The sequence below is a fragment of the Neofelis nebulosa genome, chromosome 8, assembly GCF_028018385.1.
Source record: "Neofelis nebulosa isolate mNeoNeb1 chromosome 8, mNeoNeb1.pri, whole genome shotgun sequence".
Classification (NCBI taxonomy): Eukaryota; Metazoa; Chordata; class Mammalia; order Carnivora; family Felidae; genus Neofelis; species Neofelis nebulosa.
The window spans coordinates 122,582,338-122,594,455 of record NC_080789.1 but is presented as its reverse complement, the minus strand read 5'-3'; the positions used below and the strand labels follow the sequence as shown (position 1 = coordinate 122,594,455).

Sequence of the window (12,118 nt, the reverse complement as noted above, 5' to 3'; positions counted from 1 at the left end):
ATATATTTTGGATACTAACTCTTTGTCAGATATGTTATTTGCAAATATCTTCTCACACTCTAAATGCTGCCTTTTAATTTTATTATTTCATTTTATTCACTGTGAAGAAGCTTTTCATCTGGGTGAAGTCCCAATAGTTGCCTGCCTGCCTGCCTTCCTTCCTTCCTCCCTGCCCCTCTCTCTATCTTTCTTCCTTCCCTCCTTCCTTCCCTCCCTCCTTCCCTCCCTCCATTCCTTCCTTCCTTCCTTCCTTCCTTCCTTCCTTCCTTCCTTCCCTTTCCTTTTCTTTTCTCTTCTCTCCTCTCTTCCTTCTCTTCTCTTCTCTTCTCTTCTCTTCTCTTCTCTTCTCTTCTCTTCTCTCTTCTCTCTTCTCTTCTCTTTCTTTTCTTTCCCTTGACCCAGGAGACATATCTAGTATGGCTGATGTCAAAGAGATTGTTACCTGTGTTCTCTTGTAGGATATTGATGGTTTCCTTTATCACATTTAGGTTTTTCATCCCTTTTGCATTTACTTTTGTGTATGGTTTAAAAAGTGGTCCAGTCCCATTAAAAGCGGTCCAGTTTCATTCTTTTGCATGTTGCTTTCCAGTTTTCCCAACACCATTTTTTAAAGAGACTGTTTTTATTCCCTTTGGACATTCTTTTCTGCTTTGTCAAAGATTATTTGACCATGTAGTTTTAGGTCCATTTCTGGGTTTTCTATTCTGTTCTGTTTATCTCTGTGTCTTTATTTGTGCCAGAAACAAAAAAAAAATTTTTAATAAAAAAAATGAGTAGTTGTTTTGAAACATTGCCCCCTCCCATTCTTCCTGAGTGGCTAATTCACATCAATATAATTGTCAAGTAGAGAAAATAAACAGAAAGTCTCATTTTGAGTCCAAACAAAATAAGCTCAGTTTACCTATACACAAAAAATTTGAATTTCTAAGTAAACTTCTTATCCATCTTTGTGGACATTGCCCGAAACATAACAGAAGCTTGATAAATACTCAATGAATGAATGAAGGCTTACTTTAATCAATCAGGGCTCTGGACTGCCTAGGTTTAGCTCTGTTAAGACTTTATTAAAACTATGGGATTTACAGGGTTCCAAACAAGAGTTCCTATTGGCAATGAGCTTATAGCATAATCATCAATGAACGGAACACGAGCAAAAGTTTTTAGTTTAGAAGCAACTCTCCTAGTACTTAACAAAATTTTTTGAAGGGCTCAAAGCTTATCTACATATATATCAAGCAGGGACCTGATCTTACATTGCAGAAGTACAGCCAACTTAAAGAATTTACATGTTACGAGTTTTCTTTGTATGTAAGTGTAGAGCATGGTTCTTGCACAATAAGACCTTAAATAGTTATATTAACTTATGCTTATTTATTGAACCACTATTATATGTGCTGTACCTTGTTGGGATACATGGAGATTACAGGAAAAGACAAGCACTTGTCTTTAAGGCAGATGTTAAAATAACTGAATGACCCCAAATTTGGAAAATAACCTATGAGAATAGGGATTTTTGCCTTAAAAAAAAATTTTTTTTTTTTATTTCTAGGGCCTAGAAGAGTAGCTGGTATATAGTAAGCACTCAATAAATACTTGTTGAATGAATTGCTTGAAAACAGAATGAAGCTCACCCAACATTCTATCTGTTTCCCCACATTTCCTTATCCTCTTGAGATTAGGTGGGGTCATGGGACTAGTTCTGGATGGGCTGTGGATGGAAATATCATGTGTCACCTTCAAATGAAGGCACCAAAAAGCCTGTGCAATACTCTTGCCATAGTGAGGAAGGCGGCCACATGTTCCAGATCATACAGCTGGAAGATGGTAAAGACGTCCTTGTTCTGAGTCCCTGAATGACTAGTTAGAGCAGAATGCCCTCTTTCCTACCAAGAAGTGATAGACAAATGGTATAAGCTAGAAATACGTTAAGCCACTGGAATTTCAGGATGATCTGTACCTTGCCATAGTATATCAATCTATCCTTATTATAATATAAATAATAAGTGCTATGAAGTTAGAAGTTAGCACAGAGAATATACAATGGGAAGTTTTCAACTGGCCTAATCAGGAAGGACTTCCTAATGATAATGACCGTTCACATAAGCCTTGGAGATACTACCTCCAAGATTAGTGAGTTATGAGATGGAGAATATCCATACCAAAAGCTTTTAACATTACTGACATACTGCATTTAAGTGATAAAATAACATGCTGAGCTGGTACTATTTGCCATGTTTTGGTCTTCTTTTACTTCTCCATCCCAGTTTTACTTCTCCATCCCAGCTCTGTGCTGATGGCATAGAGACTACTTGGGATTCTCTCTCTGCCCCTCCCCTACTCTCTCTCTCCAAATAAATAAACATTTCCTCTTAAAAAAAATAAACTTCAAAATATTAAATGACTGAAGGAAACGTAGGAAAGAAGGGAGTTGATCTAGAGTGGTACAAGCAGCGACATGCTACCCATCACCTGTCCTAATGGGAATAAGGGACATGGAAGCGCTCTGAGGACAGGTGAAGGATGTGCCATTTCTTTGACGGTCTGACAGCACAAATCTCTCGTTTGAAGCTTACATATAAGCTTCAACATAGGGAAATAGCGTAAGTACATTTCTGAAAATCTGCCCACAAAGTATTTATGTCAAGATTTGTTCTCCCATTGGCTTATACTATAATCTCAGAGTTACACATAATGTGTAATAAAATTACAACGAAGAGCATAGGAAAAATATAAATTGTAGGCTTTGAAAAGATTTTTTTCATTTTTTAAAAAATTTATTTTGAGAGGGAGAAAGAGAGACAGCAAACCTAAGGGGGGCGGCGGGGGGGAAGAGCAGAGAGAGAAGGAGAGAGAATCCCAAGCAGGCTCCGTGCTTTAAGCACAGAGCCCGATGCAGACTTTGATCTCACAAACCGTGAGATCATGACCTGAGCCGAAATCAAGAGTCAAGGCCTAACTGAGCCACGAAGGCGCCCCCTATATTGTAGACTTTAAATAAGAGTCCAAAATTTTGTACAAACACTGAATTCACAAATAGTAATAAAAAATAAAAATAAAACAAAAAATGAGAAGCTATGCCTTCCTCTCCCTCAGTCAGTGGTATTCAAGATGTAAGGCCTAACAGCTACTTTTTCCACTTGGGCTAAGAAACAGAAGAGACTATAGAAGTCATCTGTTCAGCCCCAACTCAATGCAAGAATCCTATAACTTTAGAATAATTATAATCAGCCTAAATACTCTGATAGGGACTTGTAAGATTAGACAACTTACTCATTCACTGTAGAGCAGCTCTCCTTCTAGTTATTCCCCTATTGGGAAAAGTTATTTTTCTCAGCTTTTATATTTCTCATATTTTAATACTTATTTTCATCTGCTTTAAGTTTCATTTCTACCATTCACTAGTTATGTCACTTTGAGCAAACTGCCTCACCACGCTAAGTCTTAACTACTTTTTATCTATAAAATATGGAATCTATGAGACTATATATCTCTAACATTGTACCTAACATTTTGTGTTTTTTTTAAATCTTTTCTACATCTGGCAATAACCTACAAAACTCTACTTTATATTCTATCTTCGGACCTCCAAGTATTTCCATGTTATGTTCGTTCCCCCTTCAGAGGACAGAAGGGATGGAATCTGTCTTCTGTTGTGAGGTCTTTCCAATTTTCCTTTCTCTCTCTGTCCTTCTGTAGCGGTAGAGTTTCAGCCTTACAAAAATTCAGACGCTCTTTTCCATCCCTTTTCATTTGTTTGCATACTCCCTACATAAAGTATGTTTGTAAAGTTTTTTTTAAAGTTCTTAGAGTACTAAAAGTAAGCTTTTCCATCCCTTGGAGAATCTGTGTTTAACTCTGAGTAGAACAGGCAACTCAGCTTGCTACAATTGCCTCAAAGCCTTTTAGGAGCGTTTTTCTGCTGCTAATTAGCTGTGAATGTTTTGTTTGTTTGGTTTCTGACAGAGTCCCAGCAAGCAGAAGCAAAGGGGCTAGAAAGGAAGGGCCCTGACTGTACAGAGGTGACCGCCAGGCTTGTCCACAGTTGTAGTTTCCATGGGAGAAGCTTCTTGGGAGGAAGGATGCCTCCATTTACAGACAGTTCTGTAAACTAGAATATTCCCTTTACTCTCTTAGGTAACTTTTTATTTTTTAAGGTAAAAGCCACAGCATTATAGAGAAGATTCCTCTATTTTCTCAGACACTGCTCCTGGGCAATCTATGAATCCTGATGGGGGTAGGGCTATGCGTGCTGGAAATTTCTTACAATAATTCTTAGTTTAACTGTGTTTACATAAGATCAGCTTGGTAGTGAGAAAAGATGGGGCTGGGACTTAACAATGGGAAAAATTTACAACTGTGGGCAGTGCACACATAAAGGAGTTTTATGTTTTATAAATTATGTAACTGAGAAATGTAATATAGCAGGTAGAGAGATATTTGGTGAATTCCCTCAGAATCAAACAAACTATCAAGCAAATAAATTCTCAGTGCCTAAGACCTTTTTCATCTTAGAAAGTATAGAGAACAACAACAACAAAAAGGCAGTGTAGAGAACGATGAATAAACCATAATTTAGACTGGTAATTACTTAGAATATTTGGCACTTCCTGATTTTATATGTGAGAAATCAAATGGTACTACCAACCTAAATTTTTATGGGCCCAAATATATGACTCCAACAAAGACAGGCAATGACAAAAATTAACTAAGTTATAAGGGTTAAACTGGAAATATGCACATAGTATATTTCGTCAATTGTTTGCTACTTTCATGGTTATGAATATGTTTCAGAATATATACGATAAATCAAAAAATATCCAAAAAGGGCATTTTGGAGGCTAGAAAAATTTCTGGGTATTATAGGCTGAAATTAGCTAACACAGATGACTGGCTTAGTCATATTCCAAGAGAATGTGTATTCCCTTCGAAACTACCATGAGAAGAGAAACAGGCTGGTAAGACACAAGTGTCACTAGGGCTAAACTTTCAATGTTAAAATTAAATTCTAAGCTCCAAGCATACGGTGCCTCTCTTGATACAGTCCCAGTTCTCTATTATATTCGAATTCATATTCCATGTCTTCTGTTGAGCATTCTACTTGCTTTCTGTACTAAGACACATTTTCTCAAGTTTCCCCAACTTCTCTGCATATAGTCATGCATGTTACTCTTCTCTAATGTTCTCTCCTCACTCTATACACACATTAACCTTCCTTCTCGTCAATTTACAAACACTCCACATTTTTTACCTTGGTTTTTCATTTGACTTTTTACTTTTCTGCATATGTGGGTGCGTGAATGATATGAGGCATACATTTTGCTAAACACAGTTATGCCCATACGCCTTTCCTTGGATATTTTCCAATCTGGGAAGTGTCTGACATTAATTTAACATTATCAAATATTTTATATGTGTCAAGTATAATAGGTTTTAGTTCTCTTGCCTCATTCTTCTAATATACCAATTATTGTAATTTTCCCATTATCTAGAACTGTCATTTTCCAACTCCTACTGGATAACCATTTATGTGTAAGAAGTACAATAAAGGAATGGGTATTCACAGGAAGAAGTTGGAGACGAAGAGCTGTTGATATGACAAAGACAAAATTTGAGTACAGACCTGGCTAGTGTAAAGGCCACTTGCTGGAAGTCTCTGAACACTTTTAGTTTGGACCCTTCTTCATATCCAAATAGCTACATACTTACGCAGAATACTTGCAGATCAGTTTTAATGAATTTCGTAAAATTCAAGGGATTCACACACAGAAGTAAAATTCTCTTAACGGACATCTGCTTCACTAACTTACCGCATGCCTATAGGAGCTAGATGTGTTAGCTCTTAAATCTGTCAGTGATAATTGTTATGTAATTATATGATTCAATTTAAATACTATATTAAAAAATGAAACGTGAATAGAAAAAAAAGAGTTGTTTCTATGAAAACCAAGTGGATGCTTCGGAAAGCTCAATGAAAGAGTTGCTAAAAATGCTGTTAACTAGATATAAGTTAGTCAATTATGAAAGACCAGGGGAAATCATAAAACTCTGTAAGGATTATACAATTACATTGTTTGGCAAGAGTCTCGTTTAACTCTTCTTTAAGAAATCAACTGGAAGTTTGTCCTTAGAGAAACCAAAATTATAGAGACAGTATATGCAAGAAAAAATAAAACGATGGCCCTGTATCACAAGAGTGGTCAATAACTAAATAAATGTAAAGTACATGCTTAAAATGTTTGAGGTCATATGCATCATTTTGTATACTTAGAGCTCTAGTAGGGCTCTTTTTTGACCACCGTACCAATGACCAGTTTACATTGCTTCAGGTAAGGAGGGCTTCTTCTAAATTTCACAAATATCTTATTGAAGACCTCATAGAAGTATCACATCAGAACTTCAGCGTCGTGAAGCAAGGCGTATGTACTCACATTACACAATTTTATGGATGATAGATTAATACAGAGTTACAGTAGACTGAAGAAAAAAAAAAAGAAAAAAAAGCAGACACGAATCTAATCCTAACAGCAACTATTCAGTATTGCTTTGCTGATGCTTTCTATGTTGACCAATCTGTAATACTTTCACTTTTACAGCTTGTATCAGTCTACTATAGACATTATTTTGTTAGTGAACATGAAAAAACAAATCTTATACCAAGTATTTGTTTAAAAAAAAAAAAGGAACATTGTCTTATTTTTCTTCTTGGAATGAAATTATCAGAAAGAAATAATTAGAACAAAATTTAAAAGTCAATTTACAAAGGTTTTAAAAACCTAATGCTTAGTGTCTCAAAACTGAAAGCAACAGGTACAACCAAGTAAGTAAAAACTTTAAAACTCATACTGATCCAACAGTTTAAGAAAGCAGAGTTTCTAAAGAGACTAAATATTTTTTGTAAAATTTCTAATTTTTGTAACTTTTAAAAAATTTATGGCAAGGCAACATAATCTGTTAGTTCCAGACTCTGCAGGCAGATAATTTAAAATAACACCTTATAAATCTAAGCCATCTTAATATATCGGTTCTAGTTTTGCAAACTGCTCTGCATACTAACCTGGATTTATGGTAATTTTACCAAATAAACATTGTTTCAAATGACTTGGCTTACAATTACAAAGAAGTGTTTCAGACTGACATTTTATGTGATACTCAATTTACTCTGCCTCATGACTATAAAATGCATCTACACTCTGGTTTGCCTATTGCAGATTCTAAAACAAAACAAAACAAAACAAAACAAAACAAAACAAAACGTCACTCTTAAAAAACATAAGAAAATACATGTCCTAAAATATTCTTTGGTTACATCTTCTCACATAGATACTGGTATGACAAATATACTTTACCTCTCTCTCTTATTAAGACTTACATACACAGCATACAAGGATTGTGGGTTTTTACGCAAATAAACAATATGCTAAATAACTTATAAACAAAAGCTTTTAAATTACCAAAATACTCCAATTTTCTCTATTAACTATAAACAAAATACATGATTCTGCAAGCAATAACTATTAAGATGAACTATTTTGATGGAAGAATTGGTAAATAATTTTTGAACGACCACAAAGAAACACACTAGTGATTTTTATTTCATTTTCCCTTCTAACATAAAATTTTTGTTTTAAGAGGAAAAAAGGATAAAATGCAGAAGTTGGAGTCATTCATTTCCTTAAATGATTAGGAAAAACACCTCTGCTATGTGAAAAGAAGCGGGTAGAACTGGGTGGGAATCATCTGGCTCTCTTATTTTTTCTAAACATTTATTTTCTGAAATGAAACATTTCCTACCCAAAATTACAACTTAAAAGAACGTCGAAATTTTACACCCAAACTATTACATATACTTTTAAATGTTATGTTTATGTGTTCGGAATTTTCTAACCAGATGTAATAATTAAAATTAGCAAAGCAATAATTTAATAAAATATGCTTTGGTATGCTGAATTTTTTTTAAAAAATGCGAGAAATTGCCATAGAAATTATATATACCCACATTCTATTGTTTGATCGAGACCTACTAGCAACAGAAACTGATTGCCAATGTAAGACAAAATATCTCACTCCTCTTAAAGTTGCAAATAAAATGGAAGGCAACATATATTTTTGCATAATTATGCAAATGTCCATGCGTTCCCCCCCCCCCCCCACTGTGTACTTAAATGCTGTTAAAATAACAGGTGACAGGCTATTTGAGTCCTGTTCTTTTTTTTCTGGATACACCTTAAATGATTACAGTGACTTAAATTTTTATTGCTCTTATACCTAACGATTGTATTTTTTTTTCTTTTTCTATGTCTTAGAATTCTAAGTTGTTCTAAAAGCAATGCAAGAGACAGTTATAGGGATAAACACCTAAATAAGTTTAGAACTATTCTAAATAGGTTTATACTTATATCAATTCAATCAGTATTATAAAACATCCATTGTCTATCAGTACTCGGATAGCAGACATGGGCATAAATTATTTCATGAATAATTAAAGTGAAAGCATCTAATATTATATGAAAGAGGTACACTCTACCTGGATGAGATGAGGCAATGCTTTTAGTGTAAGGCAAAACCAAATTCCCAGCTTGCATGGAAGCAAATCATGCCACTGTGGTTTCATCACTAATCTGAAAGGGAAAAAACCAAAAACAGAAACAAAGAAGTAAAATATAGAAAGTTGGGAAACAAATATTTCTATAAAGATCATGAATTCTATTATGAATGGCTATTTCAACAAAAGTACGAAGAAATTTTTCAATGAAATATTTATGACAGTTATCACTACATTTGATGTATTCTATCATGAAATACATTAGTTACAACAAGTGCAATATGCATAGCAACTAAGAAAAGCTAGGCTAAGATTTTGGGGAAGGAGACTCCCAAACAAGTTATAAAGAAACAAAAGCTCTCTTTCTAACCTGGACTTTTCGTCAGTTCTGTAAAATGAATTCTTAAACCTTATGATTACTTGAGCTATAAAAGACTAAGCACCATCAGAGTGTTCCCAAGTGCTGACAAGCAGATATGAAGACTGTAGCATAAACAAACCAATACATAAAAATTAATGTCATTTGCAGTTCACTGAAGCATTACTCACTGATGTCATCAGAACAGAAGACAGGCAGAATCGTCTCTGATCTCCATCTCACATTGATCCAGTTCCTGCCCTGCTGTGTGAACTATTTAAACCCTTTATTTCTTTTTATGAATCGATACTAGAAACGGTATCTTTTTGAGTGTACCGCATATCACTGCCTTTCTGCATACTGTCACTTTTGAGCTAAACATTAAAGTGACAGGCTCTTCTAGGAATACTTCATTTCTAAAGTGCGGTATAAAAATTTCAAATGACAAACATTTGGGGGTTTGATTACTTAAATATATGTTTACACTTTACAAGGGGAAAAAACCTGTAGAACTTTTGCCTAAGATCAGGATGTGTCTCATAAACTCTGGCACATTACTAATCTTTTATAAACCTACTACAGACGTAAATGTTAGCAAATCTGAAATGACTATTCATAGGAAGTTGGATCATATTAAAGACGCTTTAAAACAGTTTCAAATTACACAATATTTTTATATGCACCCACCTTTCATTTTTTTCGGAGGCACCAAGTTTTGACACGTCCACACTCTTGCCGCCTGTCTTTTTTTTCTTTTCTCTCTTTTTTCTACTAAGCAGTTCATCCTTAATGTGGAAAGAATTATGGTTACAGGTTATCATTAACACATACTCTTCAAATGTTATCAAGAGTCTTCTGTGAAGGGTAAACATTACAGAAGAACATTTATGCAAATGTATGTAGGGTCCAACATGATTAAGTAAAATCATCAATCTTTAACAATAACTGTTGCCATGGCTTCCAGTCCCTAAACACACATGAAGTTCAGCACTGTCAGTCATGTGCATCTCCATAGCAATCAAAGTTTTCTAAGAAGAGAAAGCATTCAACTTACTTTTTCTCATTCATCCAACTTTAATAATGTCACTTCAAAAAGAATGAGTAAACAGATGCTAATTTATGAATACTGATAAATATGTTTGATTATCTTTAGCACATAAAAAAAATCTGAGCAGAATAAACTATGTAATGGTATGTTAAAAGAAGTGTAATTTTTTAACCAACCGATCTCTGAAATTATAAAATTATACTCATTTCAAGTCTTATATTTAGTTAAAACCTTTTAAAGTAAAATTCTTTACATAAAAGGCTATGACACAAAAATTTCTAAAATCATTTTTACATAAAAAATATTTGTTTGGAAGGTGACAATTAAGAAAACATGGCTCTCCCTGCTAATTTTCAGCTAGATATTTGGACCTTCACAAAATTCTATGACAAATTCAAATGCCACATTTTTTTATTAAAAAAGAAAAAAAACAACCCTTCTTTTATGTCACAGGTTCTTCTTGACTTAGAAGCACATCGAACACCAGCTATGGAGTACAAAACTATTAGGATAAGGAGTACATATAGAAAAATCGAAATTTTTATCTGTTGAAAAATAAAATGTCTGAAATTCCAGATAAAATTAAGGAGGCTAGATCGTTTGATTTATTACCAATACTTACCAGTTGTTTTTCCAGGTAGATTGACCAAACCACAGCGTAATGACCCACTGTGAGAATAATGAACAAAAGTAATGCCAGCTCAGCATTGCTCATTTTTCTCACCCGCCTGTAGTAGAATACGGGCTGTCGCCAATCTGGAAGTCCATTGATCAGAATATCATCATACCTACAGTGGCAAATATAATAGTTTTTCATGGGGAGTTTAAAATAAAAACAAAAAAAAATTATTCATACCCATATTTAAAAAGAGGCAAGAGAAAAAGAATTTCTCCAAAATATATAACATTTGTGTAGATTAGCAGCATTACAATGGCCTATAAATTCAAACCTCTGTGTGTAGTACAATCACAATCTTCAAAAAGATACACAGTCATACACTGTGGATACCGGACCTTGTATTTAACAGTGATGTGACTTCTGGAATGACATCTAAACTAAAGGAGCCACATAGTCTACCTCTCTATCAGTCTGCAGTAAAGACCCCACCATAGAAGCCAGCAACAAAGGGAACGATCTCAATGGAATAAAAATCAAGATAAGAGCTCTATTTGTTACCATGAATTATATATTAATTGAGCCAAATTCAGGATAAATCTTCTAGCCAGTGCTATTATTTCCAACCCTGCACTATGTAGTTCAAGGTTGAAAAATTCATATATAATATTTCATCAAAGCTCCTTCGTGATTAAAACCCTGTAAGACAAGCATCTTTTAATTTTGTATTGCTCAAATTCCTTTAAAGAATAACAAGTTTCCATAGTAGAAAGAGATGGGAAACAACCAGTGTTTATGTTAGATTTCTCAGTAAAACTGTTTATTTGTAAACATTTAAGTGGCAATTTCCTCATTTTTGGCTTTGCTAGAGGGACAGAACATAACGGATAAAAGCTCTCCTAGTAATGCATTTTAAATCAGCTTTCTTTAGAATAAAATTTTAACTGAATTTCAATTTACCTGTCAGACCATTATTAAGACAAATATTTTTAAGGTTAAAAATCAGGAGTAACATTTATGATTGTAAAACTCAAAATGGTCACACACAAACACTGTATGTTCAAAACACACAACCTGTTAATCTTAATTGAACACAACTCATTAAAAATTCTAATCACACTATTTCTGGAATTAAATCTTCACTGAAAGGCCTAATTTGGTGCAACACATTGACCAAAATATTTTAATTAAAAATATTCTGAGTTAGTCGCAGGCCTAATTACAGGAATAGAAATAGGGCCTATATTGTCAGGCAGGTCAGTAGAACTCAGTAGTAGGTTTTTCTCAAGTAAATTGACCGATCTAGGAATAATAGCGCAGCTGCTAAACTGCCAGTCTTGACATGTAAATCAATTTAAATGCAACAACTGCAGTAGCTACTTTGATAGTTATTAAATTGATACCTTGGAGATATGCTGGAAAAAAAAAAATAAAGCAGAGGATTTATTATAGGCACCTTCTTTTTTCAGTAGGAAAATACTGGTTACAAATTCAAAATATATTTTATTAGCAAGACTGGAAAATCTGACATTTAGATCAACTGAGATTATTAAT

The 12,118-nt window shown here is 34.1% G+C and overlaps 1 protein-coding gene across 1 annotated transcript in view; it reads right to left on the bottom strand.

Annotated features, from left to right (window-relative positions):
• DNAJC1 (DnaJ heat shock protein family (Hsp40) member C1) overlaps positions 1–12,118 on the bottom strand; it is a 219,854-nt gene that overhangs the window by 128,141 nt on the left and 79,595 nt on the right. Inside the window, exons 4-6 of the mRNA XM_058681748.1 lie at positions 10,571–10,736; positions 9,588–9,685; positions 8,525–8,618 (exon numbers count right to left, since the gene is read on the bottom strand). Coding sequence (XP_058537731.1) covers positions 8,525–8,618; positions 9,588–9,685; positions 10,571–10,736 — 358 coding nt within the window. The remainder of the gene's footprint in view (positions 1–8,524; positions 8,619–9,587; positions 9,686–10,570; positions 10,737–12,118) is intronic.